At 46.0% G+C, this 27,254-nt stretch overlaps 1 protein-coding gene across 1 annotated transcript in view; it reads right to left on the bottom strand.

Annotated features, from left to right (window-relative positions):
* Positions 1–23,002, bottom strand: part of LOC119390499 (choline transporter-like protein 4) — a 154,335-nt gene extending 131,333 nt beyond the window's left edge. The window contains exon 1 of the mRNA XM_037658127.2: positions 22,758–23,002. Within this exon, the coding sequence (XP_037514055.1) occupies positions 22,758–22,842 (85 nt within the window). The 5' untranslated portion in view covers positions 22,843–23,002. The remainder of the gene's footprint in view (positions 1–22,757) is intronic.
* Positions 23,003–27,254: the final 4,252 nt, after the last annotated feature.

Below are 27,254 nucleotides of genomic sequence, written 5' to 3'. Positions count from 1 at the left end.
AGCATGCTACACAACGATGTAAAAGTCATAATTTTATTTGGACCGCCACATTGTGAAAGTAAAGCCGCAATATTGGTCAAAAGATTATTTTTCCCAACTCTGTTACTATATTTGTTTTTCATCGAGCGGCCGTGATTGTGGCAACGTCTCTTCTTCTTTCGACCCCGCAGTATTTTTATCACTTACTATAGGAACCTACAAAGCCCTCAATGTGAATATAGAACTCGTAGAAAAATCGGTGCTCTTTCTAAGAAACGCTAAACATGCAGCACCTTGCGACTTTTCGTCAAGGACAAAAATAATGAAAGTTGAAACAAAAATGAATAAACTATCATAGTCACGAAAGAGCAGCGCCTTGAAATTAAGAAAAAAAAATGTTTCGTAGCAATGGCTCAAACCAGTATTTTTATATAAATTCTTATGTACGACACCGTTTCACTTGCGTGCCCCAAGTTCGAAGCGCCCTCTAGGCAACACATTTTTTCCCCGAAATATAACGCCTTAATAACTACTTCTGACATTCACACATACCAGCGCAATTTTTTTTCAGCATGATCGGAGATGATCGAAACTTTATCTGGTACACTTATATGGAATGACCCATATATATATATATACATACGGGTAGCATTGCAATTACGAAGGCAAGACAAAGCAAGAAACCACACTGCACATTTTAACGTTCCCACTCGAGACACTACTAATTAGCATTTTTATTGTTACGCACTTTGATTGATGCATGGACTGCAGGAGAACATGCCAGCGCACCATCAATAAACTTGTCTTCAAAATTCCATTTTATACAAATGGGTTTCTGGTAGTGACTGTGCATGGCGGATGCCGGAGCGCCACGTAGCCAGCGAAAAGAAGGAACGCAGCACTGTGTTTTTTCTTTTGGCTGGCTCGGCTGTTTCTTCCCAATGCTTGCAACGCTTTGTTCATAGAAGAAACTTGTCATCCCGCCTGTTAAAACACTTGCGCCCCTTCGAGTCCTTTCACAGCTTTCCTATACAATTTAAATGCCAACGTGACATATCCTCGTGATTTGCATTAATTCAGCTGACACCGAATTATGGAGCTTGATATGGCATACAGAAGCGAGGCATGCTGTCCGACGACGGCATTTAAATATAGCTGTTGCTTAAATTCTACAAGTTGTAGTTGTCAACAAGTTATCCTAGCAATACTATAGCGTTGTTTATCAGTTCTGCTTTCAAAACAAAATTTGCTTCTATCTGTTTCTAACGGCGGGTACACGCGTCTGGTTGTTGAAATCCTGAGCGATCGAGGCTGAACTTGAACACCTTCACATAAGCACTCGCAATTTTCACGGCAATTATATAGATTAAAGGGGCAAAAATGATTTACGCTGCAAACATTTTTTTCCCGGGACTATGCAATTTAAGGATTTCTTTTTCCCTACAAGAGCTGCGCATATGTTCTGTATGCTAGCATAGAAGCACGCCGTCAGAATTACTGTAAATTTGTTGAGAGATCAGGGATGTTTTCTTTCCGGAGAGCGTTGATGATGAAACTTCATTTTCTGTTTACCGTTACCTTGAGAAATGGCTTTACCATGTGCCACGAAGTTATACGACATCACATTCAACTCTACAATAAATATTAGGCCACTATAATATGGCTAAAGTCCGGCACACTTGTGCAAAATTTTCTAGTATATCAGTAATTCAGTTAAAATGGGTGTTTTGGTAAGAAGATTTATGTGAAATATAAATATGATGTTTATGAAATTGTTATTGTGGTTCCTGCAGCGACGGCGCACTCATTAAAATTTCCCACCATTGAGTTACGGCAGAAGTAACGTGTGTCAACTTTTTTTCAGAAACGGTAACGCGTTAACTTTTTTGTAGATAACGTAGGGCGGTAACGCGTTCCTTTTTTGTTGGCCTAACGAGTAACGTATTTAGTTACTTTTTTTTTTTCGGTAAGGCATACAACACTGACAGAATGCTTATAAAGAAGCCACCTTCGCTTACACCGAAAGCCACTAAATTTTCATTTTTCAACACTACACTTAACAAAAGGCTTCTGGGAGGTTTTTTTGCTGCAATGTGTTGCTGGGGGCCTGTTAGTCATAACACGGCACATCGTTTGCTGCAGCGCGCGACAGATAATTAATTACAAGCCCCTCATTACCGACACAGCCTCAGTTTCGGTTTGACAGAGCTCCAAAAACGACAAGCCGCCGTGTGCAACTATCACCATCTAGCGAGTGAAACGCTCGGTCACGTGAGCACACAGAACAGTGACGCAATTCCGCGCGGTCTGTCGTCGTCGGGCTCATTGTCGCCTGATGGCGACGATTTTCTTGCGGTGGGGATGGAAGGAATTTTCGACGTGGCGAATCACTTCAGGTTTGACCCGCTGGCGAGGAGCGATTCGTCGGGAAGCGCGTCAAAACAGAAATGGCGGCTACGACGTCATCCTAACTTGTACCAGCTGCAACGGTTACGTAGGGGAAGTAGGGGGGTGACCTCGGGTCACCTCCGAGAGTGTCAATGCACCAGGTGCGGCCTATAATGCTGGATCGCGCTCGCGAACTTCCAAATTCATATAAAATACCTTCCAAGCTTTATTCGCTGTCGATATTTTGCAGATGGTACACGCACGTACACGGGAATCGGTCCAGCAGGCTATCTCGGCCGCGAAATTTTGTGTCAGTACCCCTTTAAGCACACCGACTGGTGACCCAGTCATTGCAACTATTCTAAACAATGCATTCCTCCACGTCTTTTGATATGCAGCTATTATTTTCTTGACTGACCATCTGCTTGTCTTGCGTAAACAAGGCATATTAAATGTAGACTCTCCCATCTGGATTCGCGAGTTCCTTATTCTTCTTGGCTTCCACTTGCCACCGCTAACGATACTATGTGTGATTAATGTTGTTCTTAACCCCCTAAGCGCTTATGACGACCTGTGCTCCTCATGGCTCTTCAGCAATGTTTCAAGAGGCTTTTGACGAATGGTGTTTTCCTATTTAAAACATAGATAGCAGCTCGGGTTCCCCTGATTGGCGCTTTCAATGATTGAGAGTCTACACACTAAACGGCGAAATGCGCGCCTTGCGTTTCCCACGTGTTATAAACGAGCATGGCGCAGTGCCGTGCCTCTACCACAAGGATGGTAGCCTCATGTAGTTTGTATTGAACTATCGAGGAATAGTACATTTTTTCCACGGGAAGTCAAATGGAACCCTTACTTTCTGGAGTTGCAGAAATTTCTTTCGGAATTCACATCAAATGCCCCAGGCATGGGGTATAACCATGCCTGTAGCCAGGGGGGCAGGGGGCTAGGGGTAGGGGCTCAGGCAACACCCCCCCCCCCCCCGGAATTCTGATGAAGGGGGGGGGGGTGTTTTACCGAAAATAAATAACGAAAATAGGTGTTTTTCAAGGCCTTCAGCAAGTTCTCTCCACTCCACCCCACCCCCCCCCGAAAAAAATTCCTGGCTACAGACCTGGGTATTACATGGCGGTGCGAAATATGACGAATAAAGCACTTTTATCTGTAGTAAAATTTTTCTGTCCTGAACATGTTACTGAAGCATTTCGCGGCATAAAAAAAAATTGCCAATTTTCGAACAAGGTAAACGAAGATTCAGCGCCGTGTATGTGTCCTCTTCTCGTCCCGTGTTTAGCGCTGTTTTTATTCTTCGTTTACCATGCAACACCAACCAGCCCAATCAAGCACACTTTAATTTTCGAACAGTTTTCTGTAATTTAAATGGACCCTGAAACGGTTTTTTTTTTTTTGAAGTTTTGTCAGCGTTTAGACTAGAGCATCATGAAATCATTCGCTCCACAAATTTAGCGACGCACCGTGTGCCAAGGCCGCTACGGACAATTATATCTATACCCTCCTTCTCACCACTGCCTTGCCTCCCCAACTCATGACACACGCTGGCATCGCTGGCGATCGCAGCGCTCTCATAAGCGCACTCGACGGTTTGAGCTCCGCCCAGTCATGACCTCCGATATTTCGCGCCGACAGGTTGCGCGCAATCTCGGAGGCCCAATGCGCCCGGCAGCACGCCGTCTGGCAACAGAGACGAAGCTCGCGGAGGTTGATATCAGCTCCGAGAGGTGCCGTCACACTACAAACCGACCTTATTTTATTCTCCTGTACGGCGACAACCTGCAAAAGCATGCGGACAAACAAAAAGCAGCAAAACTGCAATTCGGCCTAGTTGGAACAAATTCATTCTCGCGCAAACACACAGGGACAAGAAGAGACTTACGAAGACAGGCGCGAGAGTTGTTAGATCGCGCCTGTCTTCGTAAGTCTCTTCTTGTCCCTGTGTGTTTGCGCGAGTAAGTGATGAAACAAAAAGAATTCAGAACGATCACCGGTAAGCGTAAACTCAGGTAATGTGGTTGTGTCTTCAGGGGTGAAGTTACAGCCGCAGACACGCGGATCGTTGCGTTGACCGGATAGCGATAACGCAACGCTCATTGCAGCGACGAGCTGAAGCGATTCCGCTCGCCAGATGCCTCACAAACATTACACGATGTCGCAACTTTACGAGTCACCACTTGTTAGATACGTGGTACACAACACGGCTATAGCGCAATTCATTGTGTCCAAGAAAAGAAACCTCGAGATAACACTGCCGCTCAGCTCACGTCAACACGGAGCACGTTGTAACAAAGGCAGACGACGCTCGCTGCCCACAGGATGTTCAGTGACGTGGACTCAATCAGATCGGTCGCTGGGCGCTACGTGTATTGGAACAATTCTACGTGTAAAAGGCGCGAGAAGTTGAAAACTCGTTCGGCTGAGCGGCTGCGATCTGCAGCGATTCACATGTTTAGTCTTGTAATAAATTACACAGTGATGCAGCGAGCTTAAATCGGTCTTCAAATGATTTTTAGGACTTGCTTTACCGGCTCAATGCGTTTATACAATATCGTCAAAATCGTTTCAGGGTCCCTTTAATCGGCACTTAAGGGGTTGATCGAGATGACTCACCAAATCCTCACTAATTTGCTTATTTGGAGATTGTGTCATACATTTCAAAATAACTATTACCTCTGACGTCCCTAGTCTCTAGACAGACTTTAATTGCATAACTGGTGTACCACGTGGCGCATGGAGCTCAAAATGGCCAGTAAACAGAATCAGACTTTTTCTTTCTTTCTTTTTCTTACACCAATGATCACATTTCGCGATTATAACAGCACTGCGTGCCGTTCAGACGCTCCATTTCGAAAAACAATACCCGCACCCCTCTCCTGTGCCTGACCAGTCCTCTTCGACCACTATGCTATGTAACATTGCCCATGGGCAATGTTACGTAACACTGATCTTATCGATAGGTTCTCCGCACTACGAAACTTGGTAGCGCAGTTGTCACTCATGTTGCGTACTTCGTTACCTCGTCAATGCCTCGCACAGTGCCACTATGTATAGCCCCACCATGCTTTCTCAGCGCACCACCTGCAAGTAGCTGACATGTGGAGGAAGCCTTGCTCGGTGGCTGGCTGCACACCGATGACGTAATCGCTGACACTGTGTTACGTTGCCCATGTGGGCGTATTCACGAGGGCGGGCCGCACCTCTGCGAGGCGGAGAGGTTGGCGAGGCCGGGCGAGAAACCAAAACCAGCCGAAATGGTTGTTTTATCCCCTGTAACTTTATTATTGCACTACCTATTCGCAAAATACTTGTAGCAGCATGTTCACATCGTACAAGTGCAGTTACCTATACATCTCTAACTCTGGACTGCAGGGTTGTTTACTGGCCCCTGATCGCTAACAAATGCCGATACATACGAGCTTACGTAAGACGCCATGCCCAATATATGTACTAAATAATTATACTCTTCAATCTGCCGCATCGCAACATTTCCTTGGCATTCATACAACAACCTGTCATAGAAATATCCCACAGAATACAAACTTAAAGACAACCATACTCTAGATACTTAAAAAGATATGCCGCACCGTGTGCACTACAATTACTTCTGTCCACGACATACATTGATTGCCGGCTAGAGTATGTGCTGTCAGTTTGGTTTCACGTCAATACATATTAACTGACACGAATGAAGCAGTACCAAATCGCTCTGTTTATATTATGCCCACAAACTATCACTATACACTAAGCATTAACATTCCGTTACTAGTCATTAGCCAGACGCAAGCTCACATTCCATTTTTCATAAAATATACTATCACAATACCCGCTCGCTCTTGATTCACCCATCACCATTCACAAGTGGTCACCAAAATCATTGCAATAAAGTCACTGTATCATCCTGTGTTACACTGCCATGTGCTTCCCAAAACATCTCTTAATAACCTACCATCATCAATAGTGAGCATGTGTGAGCCGATGCTTCTCAAAAGTGCTTTAGTTTAACATAACTCTAGTGTTGTAAGATTCTTCCATTAAATGCGAAGCATTTATTAGCGACCCAAAGGCCCTTTGACAGTTTCTATCTATCTGTGCAGCTGCCAGGTGTGTAAGCAAAATCTTTTTCAGGAGGGCTTCAACCACCCTTTATGTATGTTCATGCATGTGTTTGTATGTACGCGTATATACATATGCAAAACTGGAAATTTCCCGGGGGGTGGGGAGGCCCTCCCCCTTTCCCTCTGGCAACACCAGTTCTAGCCGCCTATGTCTGGGCGCTCTAGTGGTCGTCTCCTTAACTTGGTACATGCCGAAATTGGCATGGGAATACACGAGTGTATGACGAACACAATTAACCCTGTTACGACATGACTAATGTGACATTCCTGTCACTTATGCCATGAAACCCTTTCCCTCAGTCACGTGTGGCACATACCGGCATACCACGGCCCGTAGAATGTGGGTATGCGCCACAGCTGATTCACAGTCTAGATAAACCAAGGAGTAGCGAGAATGAATTTTCGAAATTTAGCAGAACAGCATTAATGAGCCTATGTCGCAGAAAATCTGGTGACGGCAACTGCGACGTTGTCGGTGAGCGAAAAATCCCAATTGATGCACCGAATAAAAACCACAGCTCAAGCTGCAATCAAACCTAGGCATTCTGTGTGGCAGTCAAGTATTCTGCCACAGAGCCACACCAGTACTCGAACTTCAATGCAAGACCCTGTAGAGGCGTCATGACGTGCAACGTTATTTGTGGTTGCAGTGCTGGCTACACACTCTTGTAATAAACATTACATATGTATTGATATGACTCGACAACCAAGGGTTGCACGACCCTTGGTTGCACGACCCGGAGGAATACGCCTACGACCACTAATGATGATACACACACTATCTCACTGTAGCGTGAACTTCGTGTTAATAAAACTCACACCTGTGGTCTAACGTGAGTGCTATGCCAGGTAATGATATGTGCACAACTACTCAAAGTACACAAGCATCAATCCATCTCGTAACGCTTGGATCAAAGCAACATAAAAAAATATGCAGTAGAGGCTATTCGCTGACTTGCTTCGCATGAAATCGACTTCCACAATGTGTTATACTTGCCGCATTTTGTTCTATTATTGGCATTTTGCATCGGTGCCATCTTTTGCGTTTTGTTATCATAGTAAAACTCGCATATACCGAACTCGCAAAAATACGGGAATTATTCGATATATCACACAATTTGATATAAAACTTCTAAATAATTTATAGGGGTGTGCGAATATTCGAAAGTTTCGAATATTCGTCGAATATTACATTCGAAATATTCGTATTCGATTCGAAAATCGTGTATTCGAAAAATTTCGAATATTCGATAACTTCGAATATTCGAAAAATTTGAATATGCGATTCGATTATCATGCATAAAATAACTAGTCTTCCACATTTTTGCTGCGTTCGTATAGCTAAAAACGTTGCTGAGAGGAGCGATGCACATCGTAAGTACACGGAGGCACGATATCTGCCTGCGACGAGCGCCCCAATACGTATGATTTATTGCTGGTGCATCTCCGACGTGCAGCGCTGTTGGCGATCATGTAACCATACATTTTCAATATTATGCGGCCGTAACGTGCCGCACTACCACTCGTTCACTATGCGGGACCACTTCTGAAGAAAGACAGTGACCCATGTGGCTGGTGGCGGACTGTAGGCACCTTCAGATACCCCACTCTGGCAAAGCTTTGCCCCATGTAACTCCCTATACCAGCCACTTCTGTTCCAAGCGAGCGTGCCTTTTCAGTGGCAGGGGGGGGGGGTGTCTCTGTTAGAAGGGAGCGCCTGCTGCCTGATCATGTGGAGCAACTCATATTTCTTCATGTTATGTATTCATTACTTTCATTGTGCCGTGATATTTGCTTGTGTTGTGATGTGCATTGTGCTAGCCTGGACATTGTGTTCTGGAGATAGCAGTGTATGTAATGTTGCCAGTCATGCTGTTAATGTTTTTTTTTTCAAATAGCTACATGTTAAATAAAATAATGTTACTGTGGAGGCATTTTTCCTTTGATATTCGATATTCGATTCGATATTCGAAGGTTGATATTCGTATTCGATTCGTATTCGAAAAATTTGATATTCGCACACCCCTAATAATTTACCGTATTTTCAGTGCGCAAGTTTGCTTCAAGGCACCACTTTACGATACTGCAAGAGAGGCGGCTTCACAGCAATAGGCAAGAACTTTTTTATTTTTCCACGGTTTTTAGTTGGGGGTGCGAGTTATAGCAGGGGCGGGTTATGTGCGAGAAAATACGGTGTCTACGTAAACAGCGCCTCAAAATCTTCATACACAGCTGTGCGCACTCATCGTGGAATGCTCGGCATGCTCAGCGTACTTCTCGGAATGCTGTATGCAGCAATGACAGCAGACTTCTTTTCTCCACGAAATCGAGAGTTCGACGACACCGTCTTGCCGGGATGAAACAAAGTACACCGACCAAATGAAAGTTTAAAAGAAAAGACCTTGAGGCTCCCATACGGAAGCCTTGTTCACAATGAGGCCAATCAACTAGAAGTATCCCTTAAATAGGCTTCAGCCCATGACGCAAGCACCGCGTGTAGGACGCAGCATGTGTGCCGCAGATTGCATCTCGAGGGGCTCGGATACAGGCTCACGTGACGTCAAAGATGTTTCCTTTCCGGTGACACTAGTATTCATCCAGGCAATGGCTTTCGTAGCAACAGGCTCCGCCATGCCGCTAAATCACACCGTCCACTCTCCTAAACGCATGCAGGAAAGCCCCCTTTCGAGAGAAAAAGCCAACGTGAGGGAAAGCCAACTTCTTGGGCCGCTCATGCTGCCCGATGTTCGACGTATGAAGTGTCGCGGTTATATTTGTTCAATGTAGCCGTAGATTTTCCTATGCATTGACGTTAAAGCATTGTGTTCGAAAGCAGTTTGGCATAAAGGATAATTTCATTTAGCAGAGTTCGATATAGTCGGGTATTCCGAATTGCTACTGTATTCACCGCGTCAATATTTATATATTTAAGCATTTCTGTATTTATCATCGCCTTCCTACTTTGCTCTTTGTTTTCAATAGTATCGTTCTTACCCCTTCCCTCTACAAGGTCTGTGGATTTTGGTAGTTGGATGCGCTTGAAGAAAACAAGAACACAGTGAGGCACACAGAAAACCAATAACGTGCGTCTCACCAAGTCTGTCTTCGCATCCAAATACCAGAATGCTATTCCAACTAGCCCAAGAAACAGCACTCTGTGTATTTTATGTTTAAAAGTACATTGTTGTTCAGTTCACAATGATCTTGTGTCTATTTTTCGGATCTTGCACACTGCACGGGGACAGCCTATACCAGGAGTCTCAAACTCACCTCAGCAAGCGAAACTGAGTCTCCCAATGGACTGGGATAGTGCAGAAGAGCGAAGTCAGCCGACATTGCCACTTAAAAGTATAATAATAATAATAATAATAATAATAATAATAATAATAATAATAATAATAATAATAATAATAATAATAATAATAATAATAATAATAATAATAATAATATGTGGGGTTTAACGTAACAAAACCACGATATGATTATGACAGACGCCGTAGTGGAGGGCTCCGGAAATTTCGACCACCTGGGGTTCTTTAACGTGCACCTAAATCTAAGTACACGGACCTCAAACATTTTCGCCTCCATCGAAAATTCAGCCGCCGCAGCCGGGATTCGATCCCGCAACCTTCGGGTCGAGCGCCATAACCACTAGACCACCGTGGCGGGGCGCCATTTGAAAGGAGGCGTTTCCCATATCCCATATATGGCTCATTTCTGAAGGGGATTCGGGGTCACGTTTCAAGAAACATATCGATGCTGTTTTTCAGAATGCCTGAACTCAGGACGCCAATTCTGAAATAGCTTCTTTAACTAAATAAAAATATTTTTAACCAATTCAAAATATAAGGGACGCAGACGGTCATGCGCGGGCCGCGTGTTTGTGACCCCTGGCAGCGCCTCCTCTCAGATGCGGCCGACCCAGCCGTTGACCACCCTCTTCCCCAGCCCTTCCCTACTCTCCCTTGTCGGCTAGCCTTCGCGTCTGCTTTGTGTTCATGGGGGAGAGTACCCTTTAGGTGGTGCCTCACGACGGAAGTCAGATGAGGTAATTTTTTCTTCAGTTGTGTTCAGGTCCGTGGGGCGGCGTCTTGCATCCCTCACGATCACTATGTTGGCTGTCACAGTGGCTCTTTGAGAGACGCGCTGTTTTGAGATGGCGCGTCTCCGCTTGTGGCCCTATGCGGGCTAGCGACGCTGCCTTTAAGATGTGCCAAACGAGCGCTCTGAGGCGGCGGCAGCATTGCTTGAAGCCACAAAGGAAGGAGCACGAAGGCACAAATCTGACAGGAGGGACAGTGCGTCTATCGCATCGCCATGGGACATATGCGCTCAGACACACGTGGCATCGCACCACGACCACTCCTTGAACTAAAGCGGACCAACGGTTCCTATTGAGGAGCACGCGTTTGCACTGGCATTTAAAAAAATAGAGGAGTCATTGCCCCTTGCCTATACGATGGTTTCCACATAGTTCTTGAAAACTTCGTTTAAAAAAAATCCTCACCTAAACCATAGAGAAAAGTAACTCGGAGACCATGTGACCGAACAATTGTAGCAAAAAAAATATATTAAGCTAGCTTCGCACTGGTGGTGCCAAGCCCGAAGGAAGTGCGGAGCTGGCCGCGGCCTGCCTTGTTTCTTTCTTTCTTCCCTCTGTCTTTTATATGTCCTTTTTATCTGTTTATTTGTATTTCTTTCTTTCTCCCTTTATGGATTTCTTTCTCTTTCTTGCCTTTCTCTTCATTTCTAGCTTCCTCTTTCTCTTCCTCTCTCTCTTCCTCTCCTCTCGCCCTCAGTTATTGCATCCCACGCCAGACAAATCAGTGCACGTGTTCTGGGAGCGAAGAAGAAGAACAAGAAGAGGACGAAGAAGAGAACATGTGCCGGTTCATGACGATGACAGTTTTCTGTTCACTCTGCACGGACTAACGATCGGCTTAAACCGCTCTGCCCAGTGTAGCATGCCCAAGAGCCCAAGGAAGAGACATGAGAATGGACTGCATGAAACTTCTTACAAGAACTGCATGAAAAAAAAAAAAAAACACCAAAGACGAGGAAGAGACATGAGAATGGACTGCACGAAACTTCTTACAAGAACTGCATAAAAAAATAATAATATAAATACATAACATAAATGTGAAGAAAGTAAAGTGGACGAAAAGATAACTTGCCGCCGGCAGGGACCGAACTTGCGACCTTCGAATAACGCGTCCGATGCTCTACCACTGAGCTACGGCGGCGGCCTTCATTCATAGCGAGGGTCTCGTTCTGGCAGACTTGATGCCTTCAGGTAGTATGCGAGGGATTATTGGTCAGCTGCCAGCTCGTAAAAAAAGGTCACGTGCTACATGACGCCAAAAAGGCAGAAAAAGTGTTCCACACGCGCCGTCATGGCTACGATCGGCGCTGATAACACTTCTAGGTTTAAATGCACATATATACCCCATAAAGTGAACGAGGGGATGGCCGCCGCCGTAGCTCAGTGGTAGAGCATCGGACGCGTTATTCAAATGTCGCAGGTTCGGTCCCTGCCGGCGGCAAGTTATCTTTTGATCCACTTTACTTTCTTCACATTTATATTCCAATTATTACAAATAACATCCCCTATACTTTCCTTGGCGTTATTGTCTGTTAGTTCTCATTAATTTTGTGCATAGGTGTTACATGCTACATTATACTGATCTATAATAACAAATTTGCAAATGCATCAAAGTATCTGAAGATACAACATGAAAGTATCGTATCGCGTACAATAATTGCGGTAGTATCTTGTACCTGTATCTCAAATACCGATCCCTGGGTTGTTCATTGTGTGTTTTGCTCCAATTCTCCGTGTTTTTTTTTTTTTCTGTGTATTGTTGCGATTCGCTGAGTTTCGTTTCTGTGGTTTGGTGTTGCTGTGCTTTGTCGTCCTGTTTCTGTTTAACTGTGGTTCTTTCGTGTTTCGTGCTTCGCTGTGGTAGACTTCGTTTCCTGTTGAGTTTCCTTCTTTCAAACCTCAGGGTTGGCGGCTTCCCTCCGCTGCCGCTTGGCTTGCGCTTCCTGCTCGCGAAGCTTGGGGTTTGCTGCTCGACGTCAGTGTTGCCGTTTTCGTGCGAGCTCCCACTGCCGCTCGAGCTGTGCGGAGTCCATAGGTGGATAGCAAAACGGCGCGTCGTCTGCTACGGTACTTCCGGCTCGAGGCCCATCTCTTCGTTGCTTCAAGGTGCCTGCTGTTCAGTGTAATCGGAGAGGAAACGCGCACTTCTACGGCGCGTTTGTTACCGGTTGTCCAGTGATTGTGTTCTTGGAATCTTTTGCGAATGGATACACCATATTTCGCATTTTAGAGAAAGAAGCGAGAAGTGGAAATGGGTAAACACGGGGAACGGTGAGCGGTGGGTCTCAAGCGCAGCATGAGAGTACAGCGGTTAGGCTTCAAAACGCGCAGTAGTATTTTGCAGAATCAGCTTCACTTAGTGTATTCGAGCACAAATGGTGGCTACCCCAGAATCACTCACACATATGAGCACATGGTGTCAAACGTCAACATATGTACGCTCCCAAATCACTTGCACTTCCGACAAGAGTACGCGTACTCTGTCTGCCCGAACAAGTACGCCGATACAGTATACTTGCATTGAATATACTGCATTGCTTACTTTCTGTGAAATTTATGAAAACTGCTGAGCGTGTAAAAGGTCTACGTGCGGAACAAAAAGGCCGCTCAGTTACTGGTATCGTAGTACGTAAAACGATCGAAGTTTGTTTTGAAGCAACGAGTTGCACGGTATGGTGTCTCTAGTATTTCAAAGACTTGCAAGCGTGAAGTGCTCATACCTTTTAGTGGAATGCGAAAGGCAAGTGTATGTTGAGTGCGAAGAATTTCACCTGCATTAATCGAAACACAATGTTCCAGTGCACGAGGGAAAGACATCACACGAAAGGAAGATTCAGAGCCGTAAAAGAAAAGTGACAAAACTGCGAAGTTGTTTACGCTTAGAGCAAGAAACGTTTTACTGTTGCCATATGGTACCTTTGCAACACAAAAGTAAACAAATAATTTTACGAGTTAGCCACAGGAAAACAGATTGGGCGGATATTTCATCACACTATAATGTGCAACAAACCTTTATATGCCACAAAACATGCACGAAAACGCCCCTTGCGGCGAAACAACATGCATGTGTCCGGAGGTGCACGCCACTTGAATGAAGACATGACCGTTCGTACCTTTATAACTATTCCGTAGTGACTGCACTCGTTATTCAGCTGAACTGCACATCATTCCCAAGTATTATGCAGTAATTTGTGAGAAAAGTGGACTGAGACTGCTAGATGGAACACATAAAGCGACGGCACTAGCAACAGCGTCCGTTCGGCGGCGCGGCGTCTCGAACCGGAATTCGATGCAGACGGGCGCCGTAGCCCACATTTCTGCTGGCCATGTGACCTGCGTGGCGCAGCTACTCTACCTTCCTCTCCTGGTCACATGACCTGGCTCTGCTCCCGAGTGATGCCGGACGGCGAAGGGTCGACCTAGAAGAGCTGTGCTGTGAAAACCCTACACAAATGTCACGCAGTGCGAGGAGCCTCCTTAAAGGGACACTAAAGAGAAACAATGAATTGGTTTAGGTTGATAAATTGTACTCCACGAACTCTAATGTCGTTAATTTCACCCTCACAGGTCCATTAATAGAGGAGAAAATCAAGGTCAAGGTATCACTTAAATTTCGCGCCGAAATATCCGCGCGTGACGTCACAGATTTCGAAGTGTATTTTCCGTATTCGGCGACAATGGCCCGACGACATTTCCTGAAACTCGGTATATTAAGTCTCTGGCCGCCTCGAATGACAATGCACTTGATTTTTGCCGATTAAGAACGACGTAAGTCCTAGAAGACAACGTCAAAATCTATGGCGTCATGGCGACTGGTGCGGGAACTTCAAGGCCACCCGCATTTCCTTTTTACACGTCTTCTGGATTACCGAGTCTTCGCGGGGCAAGCGTGGTGATTTTGGCATTGTAAGAGTAATTTACCAATACTCGGAAAATCGGTCTTCTCTTTAGTGTCCCTGAATTTAACGCATGTAACATTGCGTGGCAGAAGCGTGGAATCGCACCAGGCATCAAAACGTGAATTGCACGAGTGGGTGGTTCAAAGGCCCACTCATTAAAATGTGCTCGGGTATAATTAATCATTATCAGCACTGGCATCAACACAGTATGCAGCTGCGCATGTTGTATTACGTACGCGTAGTGGGCACTTCACAACTCTACTTGCACTTTGCATTCTATGATAGCTTGAAACGACCAATGTTATGCGCACAGACGTTCTTTTCCTTGTAGCACCGTTGAGGTACCTACCGAGAAGCGTAGCCTGAGCAGCGACAGAGATGTGAACGGGACCAGATTATGTTCTACTCTTGAAGGTGAAGCTAAAGCACCCTCCAAGTTCTTTTCTTTTTCTTTTATTAGCAGCAATTCTATGGAAAATTTAACTTAGTGAAATGTGACTCTGGAAACTCATGTGTGCTCTGCTAGTATCCTATACCAGGCATTCTTTAGGCTCAAAGGCTAATGGATTGAACTGGACCAGGGTAAGTCAAGCCAGCACAGGACATTTTCAGGTCAGAAAAAATGGCCCATGCGTTGCTCTGCTCATTAATATGTATGTCCCTTCTCGATTCATTCTTTTCTATGGTTATTGGGGAAAAAAATCACAATTAAGTTGCAATGCCTTACTAATGATCTTTTCAGGCAGTGAATAACATGCTATTTATCGATTGAACACTCCTAACTCATTTTTCTAGCAAGAATAATCATCGTGTTTATACAATAACACAGCACCCACCCGTGTACTTTCCTTCGAATTTGCATATTAATTTAACTTCTTGATAGGATTTTTAAAAGATTTGTTTTGGCACTTGGACATCCCCATGTAATTTTTATTCTTTCCAACTGGGGTCCCACTAACGTACGTAGCACTATCAAAGCAGCACTGAACTGCTTGAACCAAACCATATTTCATGTAAAACTGTTGTTGCCACACGACATGCATGTTTTGGTTACCACTCGGATCAGCGCTTGCTTTGTTCCGTCAGTGACGCTGCAGATTCCGAACATCCTGTCACCAATATTTTTCATTCCTAATTATAATGAAATCGAAGTGCTGCCATTCCACCATAAGAAAGCCAGATGACAAAGTGTAGAGCAGCATCACATTCCCAGCGATGTGCCAACCCACGGCAATCTATGTCTACTGGATTTCTTGGCTAGTATGGCACAAAAGCACACTTTTAAGTTATCAATTACATTTTTTGATATGTTTATAATCGATCCATCACTTCATTGCTTGGTCACTGTAAGTACACTATCTTATTCTTGCAATCAATTACATGTCGTTAATTTATACATTTACATTTAGCGCAGACAACAGTAGCGGGCCCACAACTGTCGAATGTGGCAGCCTGATGGATGCACATATTTTGACAGGCAAACCCAAGCACTCCATAATGGTCACCTCGCCTTAAGGGCCTCAGCAACACAATCGGCATCTCGCCATTATGATACAAGAGCTCCCGACCTTTGTTGCACGAACAGAACATCCGTGCCATGGCATTTGCGAAATGTTTGTTGCATCATGGAAGCTCATTGCACAGAGACTCTGTGCATGCAACCCCGACGCACAAGCACACCTGCACATTTCACAACCAACCAGTATGAAGTGCTACGCAACTGCCCCCTTTTTTTTTTATGAGTGCATCATGCATTTTTTTTTTATTCACATACCCTAAAGGCCTTTCATGGGCATTACATAGGGACGGGGAGGGGGGGTTACAGTGAAACAGATACGGTTGAGATTACCTCAAAGACCCACACAACAGGCCCGTAACCAGAAATTATCTCGAGGGCGGTTGAGTTGGACCCCTCGGCACAAAATGTCTGTCGTGACCCAAAACTATCATCATCATGAACCGGCACGTGCTCTTTCCCCGTCCTCTTCTTCTTCAACTCCCAGAACACGTGCGCCAATTTCTTCGGCGTGGCCTGTAATAACCCAGATGGTTGAGAGAACGAGTACAGAGAGAGAGAGAAAGAAACGGAGAGACAGAAAGAAAGATACAAAGAGGAATTCTTGCTGAACTGAAAAAGAATTCTTCAGGAGGCGGGGTTCGAACCCGCGTACCTTTGATCCGAACGCGAGCGTCCTAACCACTCAGCTATCCAGGCACGCTAGCAGAGCATAGCATAACCTTGTGTAATATATAGTGTAGCAAGGGGGTGGGAAAGAGAAGTGTGAGGAGAGATATGGTGGTGAGGAGGAGGAGGGAAAGGAGAAAGGGAGAGAGCAAAGCATGGCACAGAAATAATGAGAAAGAGAGATCAAGAAAGAGAGAGAGAGAAAAAGATAGAAAGAGGAAGCAGGCATCGCGTCGTCTAGCGACCACGCACCGCATCACCTGGCCAAGCCGCGCATGAGCAGTAGCTAAGCCACACCCACCGACGGAGACATCGCGCGCAACCTCCGCTATGTAATGAATAGCCTAGCTGCGCCCGATTGTGCCCAGACAGCTACGGGGTGTCCTAAGAAAGTGCATACTCCCGAGCCAGGCTGTAGCGGGGGGGGGGGGGGGGGGGGGGGCTAAGAGCCCGGGCTTCCACCCCCCGAAATTTTCATGAAGGGGGGTGTTTTACCGAAAGTCAATAATAAAGATAGGTATTTTTTTTTTTCAAATAGTCAAGGTTTTCAACAAACCCCCCCACCGAAAAAGATTCCTGGCTACGGGCCTGCTCCCGAGGAGGAATCCCCGCATCTCGAAGCTAGACGCATCGGTAGACGGGAAGTACGAGCGGCGATAGGGCCCGTCCTTTGCTGTGCGAAGCTTCGCGCGACTTGCCGCGTCTTTTTTCTTCAAGGAATATTGGGGCAGTGATCTGAGTGAACGAAGCTATTTCGGCACAGCTTCTGGAGCAGCTCAGATATTATTAGGAGCAATACAACCACCTTTTGGAGCAGTTACCTGTCACACATTTTTGAACGCGAATATGTATGACTAAGCTGGAGCAGTTGTACATGCTTAACGAAATCGCTTGATGCACACATGCATGCATGTTTACTTAGAATACACCTAAAAATGAAATTAGGTCACCGCTCTTAGTTTTTCTGCAGACAGTCCTGAATTTCGCCAATACCATGACCTTAGGCCCCCTAAAACTTCCCCGGAATTCACTTCATATTTGTACATGAACCTGGCTTTCCTTGACGCTTTAGTTCCAGTACTGGAAGCACATGCTATCTAAATTTTTCATGCGTTCTACTTACTTCCAAAATAACTGTTCTTGTTACGTTTGTGCTTTCAGTACAACCTAGGCCTTCATTGTGTGGAAAAGTGCCTGCTGTTGCGCTTTATAGACATACCTGTTAGAATCCTGGTTTATGGATAGTTAATAACCAAATGGGTTTAGTAACTGGCCCTTTGTGCCCGAGTATCTAATCTGTGCTCCATGAAATTTGCGGTAATATGAGAGTACGTATTTACTTTTGATAAGCTCTTTATAATGTACTGTTGCTGTGGTCAAAAAGCCCAAACCGAATATACCGGGACATCATGCTTTCTCAGCAAAATGTAATAGTCCACTCCAGCACGTGGAATTGTTGGTAAAGTCTATCCATTGTATCACATTATAACTTAAGCGCCGAGCATGAAATCTTCTGGAAGAAAACTAGACCAGTACTAAAATTTATTTAAAACAATCGAACTAAAACAAAAACGCCAGCCTGCGCGGAGCGCGCAGCACAGTCACAGAGAAAGCTGGAAGGGCGGCCTTTCTAGAGCCCGGCCTAACTCTCTTGGGGAAACTTAACACAAGTACACATGCAAGGTATCCACTACGCCACAAATCATACTTTTTGTGAAGTAAGGAAGCACCCACTATGCCATTATTCGTACTTCTGCGGATAAGAAAGGTAACGGCTACACATCTATAAGGCACTATGCGCACTTTGTTGATGCTGCTGATGGATGGATGGATAAACTTTATTATGGTCCCTCGGAACGCGCTCTAGCACGCTGCGGGCCGCTCCCACGTCAGAACAGAAAGACCAAGTCTCTGCTGCGTCGCAGGCCCGTTGAACTGCCCATTGCTGTTCTTACGACGATGAAGAAATATGGTTGGGCTTTTCGTAGTGGGTGGGTTAAACCACACACTAGTTGCGCAATTAGCATTGTGTGACGCCTGGTTGCTCTTTTACTCTTCTACGACGCTATGCTACAGATGTTAATGCGATTCCTTACCCGACATGACACCTGTATAGGGTCTTTTTGCAAAGCGGTTTCAAGCACCAGCGTAGCTCTGCGGTAGAATACTCGACCGCCACACAGAGAGCCCGGGTTGAAATCCCATTCGATCCTGGATATTTTTTATTTATTTCGTTTTTTTCTTATTTCGCGCGATAGTGGTTACGGACACTGGCGGCGGCGGACACCGACCCTACTCCCGTTGTGATCTGATAACAGCTTTCGCTGTAAAACGGTCTCATCTACGTACACGTACTGCTCACTGTAATTAGCGCAATCTGTGAAGTAAGACGGTCATTCTACAAAAAACTCGTACAGTACAAGCATCGATTATTACTTTTCCCGAACTATATCCACAACAGTCACATACCATTTCATTGGACTTAATAACGTAATCTCACAGTAGGGAACTTGGATTATGCGGTACAGGCGGGTTTAAATCCTTCGGCAGGTTACCACCTTTGAACTACGTAGCACTCGCCTGTCTATTTCCATAAACCACCCCAAATTACAGCGGTAACATAAATATGAATCTCTAGCGCCTGGCATCTTGTTTACCTCCGAAAGACCGCAAGAATGATGCTTTAGTGCACGCTCGGCACAAGTTACGAGATTTTTACCAAAATGTAGCAGGGTGTAGGAGGTTTCACTTCTTGGCGCAGTTAGGCACAATTCGCGCAGCTATCACATCGCTGTGGGAGTGACCACAGGCAGCACCTCGTCGTGTTGTCATGGCGGGGGGATCCCCGCCATCATTGTGGCAGTACTACATTTAAATGCGGGAGTACGCCAACAAGAAAACTGCTTATCCATCCGTCACGTAGACAATCGCCGCTACAAAAAAAAAAAAAAAACCCTGTTTACAGAACAAAATAAATTTGCTGCCGGTGCTGGCTATGAGGGTTTGTTGGTTTGTCATATTCTTAGGGGTTGAGTGCGGGTTGATGTAGCGCCAGTGTGTGTGTACATTCTTCTTTGTGTCCGTGTCGTTTCTGACACTCAACCCCTAAAAAATGCACCCAGTGCAAAGCCAAGCTCAAGCTGTCAACAATCTTGCTGCGCCATCCATCACTGCTCAATCGAAAGAGCATCAGACACAAAGTTTACGGGTTCGGGCCCCATCGATCGATGGGGTGTTTTTTTTTTTTGTCCACTTTAATTCATTCCAATTTACGTTGTAATTACTAAACTAGTTAAAAACAACAAATAATGTCTACTATGCTCTCCTTGATTTAATTGTCTGTTGGTTTCATCTGGTTGGTTCTAACAAAGAAACCAGCCCCTCAAACTATTCCCCTCCTTTTGTAAATCCTCGCAATTCAATAGATAACACAACTGCACCAGCAAAAAACAGAACAACCAGTGCAGCTTACTTTTTATATCTGCACTAGCAAAACGACATATCAAATCGCCATGATAACATTAGTGATCTCTTTTTTAATTATCAAAATTGAATATCTGCTCATAAATACTCATTACATGAGAGGAGCTTGAAATCATAATAGAGCCGTAGACTTGCACCTTGTTGCTAAACAGCAGAGAACGAATTGCAGGTTTTGTGGCCAGGGGTGATTAGCGCAAAGAAAAAATGAAGGTCAAGCTGACAACTTTACGAAGCTTTCCCAGTCACAAATTCCGGCTTGCATGGCTTTTGACAGACGATGCACTACAGGCCTTCACACCACAACAAGTAACGTACTTGGCGTTCAGGAACTCTTCCCTGAAATGAGGCACCGCACCATATCTGCATTTTCGAAGAGTAGGCAGCGCGTGATATTGCTTAGCGATAGCGAAAAAGGATGGAGTCATTTTTAAGCAGTAGGCCAAGAATCATCTGATATGGAAGATGCATGTGTACTCAAATAATCTCTGTGGACACAAAAGAGTCACCACCTGTAGGCGTCAGAAGTTGCGGATAGTTAAGAAGTGATTGCTCTTGAGCCCTGGTGCAATCTTGCTACTATACACGACACTTCCAAATTGCAGGAGTCTTCTGTAGGCAAGACATATTCCCTCCGAGGCAAGGTTATGTCAAAAAAAAAGACTTCCCTTGTAGATCGTACAAGCAGAAAACAGCAGGAATAGAAGGAACGAACTTTACAGGACAGACGCTCAACTTACAACTGCAATTTATTGCAAATTTTTTCTCACACAAGAGCACGAAATCGCGCACGTGCGCCCACCTTATCACAAGAAAGACACGGCCCACAGGAAGCTTACTTATCCGAACTGATATGTGCCGCCCTTTAACTATTTAGAAAGCCAAATTCTTTATCATTTAACACTACCGAGGGAACACTGATGAACGTGGTTGAATTTGCATTAATCTGTCCAGTTTCCGTGATCTCCCTAGCCAGTCTGTTTTGATTTGCAAAGAACATTAGCGCTCGTAAACTGCAGATTGCACCCGCAATCTTTGCAGTGCAGAGACAGGTGCGTGCCACCTGCGAGAGCCTTGAATGACGATGCATGTACTCAGAGTCTGTCACTTAGATGTCGGGCCATCTGGCCGATGTCTAAATTTCAATTTCAAATAAACTGCAGTTGTAAGTTGAACATCTGTCTTGTCGAGTTCTTTCCTTCTATTCCTGCTGTTTTCCACTCGTACAATCTCCAATATGTTGCACCAATTGGCCCAGTATACCACCACACTGGACTTTCCTTGAGTAAGTGGGCAAATAAATGCTGGTTGCAGTATTTAATTAAACTTTTTAATGAAGTAACTGCGATCGTAATCGGTTACTTTTTTCTGCAATGTGTAAAAGTCAGGAAGGAAACTTTATTGGCCATCATGGTACACACATCAACTGGTGATACTGCATTACAGTTCGAAACATTTTTATAGCTGAAAACAAAAAAACAAATCTGTGTTCTCTACGACGTAATGGGACCCATCCAAGAGCCTTAAAAATTGCATGTAGATTAACAACTTGTGATGCCATTGTCTTGGATATACATGAATTAGGGACAGAAGTGAACACACAACAACACAATGTGCAAACTGACAGCTCTTTTACTTCGGGCTCTATTATCATACCTATATATACGTGGGTAGCACTAGAGTTACAAATGCAAGATAAAAGAACAAATCACATTAGCATTTTGATTGTGTGGGGCTTTATGCATGGACTGACCTTTGCATGTATTGAACTTCCTTTGATGGCAAGCTTATTGACGGTATGCGAACGTTTTTAGCTATCGTTTTTAGCATTTTACAATTCATAAAGATAATGAATCAATTAGACAGAACAAGACTATGGAATGGACCTGACAGAATGGAAAGGATCATCACTGAAGCATATGCAATGACACACGCACGTGCAAGAGATTGTGTTGGCGCACCATCAACAAACTTGTCATCAAAGGAAATTTAGTTCTTGCAAAGGTCAGTTCATCCATTAAGCCCCAACCAATCAAAATGTTACCCGTGGTGTCGCGAGCACCAACGTTAAGATGCGCATGTGCAGTGTACTTGTAACTGTGCATGGCGCTACCCATGATTATGTATGACACAACCCGAAATAAACCGTTCTTGTGGTACCACGATATTCAAGAATGCCAATATCCATAGTTTTCATAGTGCGCTTTTAAATAAGGGATTCACATCAACGTCTTTCCACGTGAAATGCCACGCTTCACTTGCATGACAACGTTTCGTTTGAAACAAACTCGGCGCGCATATTGCGTCACCGCGTAGGCAGTCAGCGCATTTCGGGCACAACCCGTGCACGAAACAGAATTAATAGGCACCTACGAGAAATGCGATCGTTGTCCAGACATCGCATTTCGCGGTGCATAACACGTAGGCCACATCGTGACTACAGGTATCGTGACTCCACGCACTGTCAGCTACGAAACTTCCCAGTTGCAGGAATGCGCCGTGCAGAGCCGAAGGAGAGCACTGGTCTTTCGGACCTGCTGCGAAGGAGGCCTTGGAGACGCTTCGACCCGACCGAGAGAAGAATAAATGCTCACCGTAGTCGGCGACGTCCTGAGGTGTTGGCGTCTCCCCAACCTTGGACATCTCCAAGAGCGCGGCCTGAGGGTATCCAGCGCTCATGCCGCGAGCGTGGACAGCGGCTTCGATCACCAAGCTGACACACCACGAGGTAGCTGCGACCGCAGATGCGCCGGAATCGCAGCAGCAGGTAGCAGCCACCGAGCAACGCCAGTCACCAGTGGCAACGCCTTCCGAGTTCCCTCGCGCCTTCAGAATCCTTTTGTTTGTCAGCTAGGTACCTAGGGACAGAATCGACAGAATCTCTAGGGATTTTCGATGGTGGCGCCGGTGGCGCCGTCACTGGCGTCACCAGTGCTGTCTGTGTTCCGTATTTGCGCGTTCGTCTCAGCGGTAGCCCCCGTTAAAGTGAGCTAGAAGAGGGTAGTGGGCTTGCTGGGGTACCCTGCTTGACGCCGGGTATGTCACGTGTGTGGTGGCGCCACCAGCGACTTAAATGTAGGGCACTGCCTGACGGAGGCGTTTGTGCGCAGCGCAACTGATGTCATGCTTTTTTGTGCGCTGTTATCATATGCACTGGACGGAAATGTACGCGAATTTTGGCAGTGTAAACGGTGATGCTGATGTCGCTGAGACAATAAAAAATAAAGAAAGAAAACTAGCGCGAGCTAGGTGCGTTGGCCTACATGCGCGCGTAAGGCATGGTATCTAGAACACTGTAGCATGGTGTATGCAGCTCTGCTGTTAGCTATTTATCTGATGTTAAATGACACACACCGAAGACCGTCAGTACTCGTGCGAGTAAAGCTGCAGAAAACATTCTTTTCTGAAACTCAGTCGCCGTAACTCACGCGAACGCGCGATTAAACTGCATGCAGAACTCGATGCATGCAAGGGATGCGGCGCAAATTTGAGATGCATATAAATTGCCCTTAGGAGTGATAAGCAGCGATGGCGAACTTTTCAAAGCTTACGCGTTTTGCGGCTATCAATTGTAAACTGCATTATTTGCATTTCTTGGGCACTACTTTCGTCACGCACGCCTTTTTCGAGCGTGTGAAATTACTGTCGATGCTGACCTTGACACACACTTGGGAGTTTACCACGAGCTCTTAATGTTATACATTCCACAGCATTTAAAATCTTGGAGCTGCTCATTCTTTCTGCAGTTTTCCAGTACCTTGGCTCTGTAATTTGGCTGCTTCTGCACTGAATATTCCTATGCAAACACTGTAAAAATCCACAGATAAGAAAAACAGGAAGGCACTCTCCTCAGGTACTGGGTACAAGTACATGAACATTTATTCATTATATATTGGGCACAGTTGCTTGAACACTATCACCAATGGTACGAGAACGTACCTTCTTCTCGCCTTGAACACAGCTGCAATGGTAATACAGGATGAGGTCGCCAAGGTAGGCCTCAGCTGTTCACCAGAAAAATCAGAACTTTTCTTGATTCCACCAAAAGGTAACAGAAACCACACTTCCATCAAAATCTGCGTACAGGGTAGGGAGATCCCTCAGGTTCCTACCATTCGCATCTTGGGGCTCTACCTGCAACAAGATGGGAAGCATACCGAAACCATCAAACGCTTAAAGAGCACGCTGGCAGCTACCACGCAGCTAATACGCAGAGTGACAGGTAAAGATCACGGCCTGCGAGAAGCAGATACTCTGCGAGTGGTACACGCGTATACCATGAGTAGAATATTGTATTCTACACCTTACCTCAACCTTAATGTGACCGAAATCCAAACAATAAACTCTATAATTAGACAAGCCACCAAGGCAGCGCTCCGCCTCCCAAAAAACACCAGTAACGAACGCCTGGCAGAGTTAGGTGTGCATAACACCATACAAGAACTAACCGAGGCACATCTGCAGGCACAATAGGATGGATGGATGGATGCTATGAGCGTCCCCTTTATAACGGGGCGGTGACATGTCTGCCACCAGGCTCGAAGGATAAAAAAGAAAAAAAAAGAAAAAAAACTTCCTTGTTTCATGTTGTCCTAATGCCTTATCTACATTGATTAAATCTATGTTATTATAGATTAGCGAGTCTTATAGATTAGAATATCTTATAGAATATCTCCGACTAGCCAGCACCCCTACCGGAAGACATATACTTTCAAAGCTCCAAATTCGCATCCCCGCCAATCATGATTCCCTGAAGTCCCTACCCAAGGAAATTCGCGAAACATTCTGTGTTCGACCGCTCCCCCGTAACATGCACCCCGACCGAAACCGCGAGCGACGGAAAGCCAGAGCAGAAACTCTCCATAAAGCGTATGGCGGGGAACGGGATGCTATCTGGGTGGATGCTGCATGCGATCAGCACGGAGCCACAGCGGTGGCCTACACACCGAACACCCCTCCATTAATAAAAGAATTACCTCATGTAACAAAACCAGAAGAAGCAGAAGAGATCGCTATTGCGCTAGCGCTCGGCAGTTCCAATGCGACCTACATCCTCAGTCATTCAAAAACTGCATTGTTAAATTATGCTAGGGGCAGAGTTCACCCTACCACATTCCACATGCTGACCCAAAACCCCCCTTCCTCCCGCAGCGCTGAGCTCATCTGGGTGCCCGCGCATTCGGGAAACCCTGGCAATGAGGCCGCCAATTCTTTAGCCCGAGGGTCGAGAAACCGGGCACAGGTGGATCTCATGGAGGGTTTCTCGAAGGAGCGTGCGTGTACCTTTGCTGAGCTCACTGCAAATGCTCGTGCTGAAAGGCAAATATACCCACCCCCCCACACTTCCCTTACTACCAGGGAACAGCACCTATGGCGCCGTCTGCAAACGCGGACTTTACCTACCCCCTCCCTCCTCTCCCACTACCGACCCACCCCACCTTCCTGCCCTCTGTGCAATGCACCGAGGGCAAACCTAACCCACATTCTCCTGGCCTGTCCGTCTTCTCCTCCTCCCGGCGGGTCGGTGCCACTCAAGACCTGGGAGGACTGGGAGACCTCGCTACGCTCCACGGACCCGGCAAGGCAGAAGATCGCCGCCCGCCGGGCTGCCAACGTCATGGACTTATTAGACATGAACGTTTGAGTGTGGTGGGGTCGCGCGGGGACCCAGGGGGCCTGGGCGGTCCTGAATTCCCTCGCAATAAAGTTTTTTCGACTCGACTCGACTCCCGATCGCTTTCTCTTTCGGATCGGTCTTTCTCGTGGTGTCTTCTTTGTCAAATACGACGCCAAGTTAGGCAGGATTGTAGGCACAGCGTCCTCTCGTAGGCAAGGTTTCCCACGTGGTGTGCGTACTTCGTTCCCTTCGATTATATATGTACGTAGTACCGTAGCACATACTCCGGCTCAAAATGAAGTTGACGCACGGCAGATGTGTCGTCCAGTGCTTTGTCCGCTCGATGCAAATTCCTTTCCCAGGGCTTCCTCATTGCTTCCTCAGGGCTGTATCCTTCGGAATGCCTAACAAAGACGGCTTCGTGCTGCCCTTCACGTGGACGTAACCTGTCCGACAGCCTGGGGCAAAACAGTGGTTTTTGCCGCCGCGGAAGCATTTTAACCTCGTGAGACTGTCACGGCTTGTTAGGCCACATCGCTGTTCGCAGAAGAACCTAGCAGATTGAGGATGCAAAGCGCGAAGAGTTCTAAAAAAAACAAAACAAAACTCGCACACACCGACCGCCACTCCAAACAGCCAGCAACTGCCCCAGCGCCAACGCTCACTACATTTGATGCGACGGTGGCGCCGCGCCGCGGAGGCGCGCCGAAGCACGTTTTGTGACATTGGCGGCGTCACCAAGGTCAATCTAAATAGGTCGCGAAAGTCGGAACGAAAAGTGGTCGGAAACCTATTGCGACAAACATCAACCCCGCGTGACGTTAAGCGCTACTAGGTGAGGGGGGGACAATAATGAAAACAAAAAATTATTAGCGTTTTATTTTCATCAGTTTTAAATTTATTTGTCACGAATTAAATTAGTAGATTACTAATCAAACTTTAGTCTTGGGAATGTGGTTGAGTGGCCATTTTTTTTTTTCGTTTATTTTCAGAAAACAGCGGGCACATGCAGGCAGTCTGGTAACAGGGCCAACGGTTTTGCGCATTTGAGATTCAATGGCGTCGTCATTTTTGCGCAGTAGGTTTGTGCCTGTCGTCCGTTGATTTCCGCCGCATAACCGTTGTTTTCTAGTCGTGGACTTGGCAGAAGGTAATATCCCATCGCAGCCATCGGGAACCGTTTCGTGACTGTGTTTTGCCAGCGCACGGCCGGCGTGCTGTCGCCTTCGGACGGAGTCCGCCACGCTAACGCGAAGAAACGCTGCGCTGTCTACGATGCAAGAGCAACCGTGTGCAGGTTTGTGTGTTGATGAGGTGGATTGTGTGGCCCGTTGAGGGGCGAAGAGGGAACGACAGTTCTGCTCTGCGGTACCCTTGGAGGGGAAGACGACGAAAAGGAAGCGCGAGCGGGGCGTGCGGCTCGAGGAGTTGAGCGCGACACGGTTGGAACGGCACGCTGGTCGGCGGTTCGGTC

Source organism: Rhipicephalus sanguineus, chromosome 1 (assembly GCF_013339695.2).
Source record: "Rhipicephalus sanguineus isolate Rsan-2018 chromosome 1, BIME_Rsan_1.4, whole genome shotgun sequence".
NCBI classification, from domain to species: Eukaryota; Metazoa; Arthropoda; class Arachnida; order Ixodida; family Ixodidae; genus Rhipicephalus; species Rhipicephalus sanguineus.
Note: the sequence above shows the minus strand (reverse complement) of the source record. Positions and strands in the feature narration are given on the sequence as shown.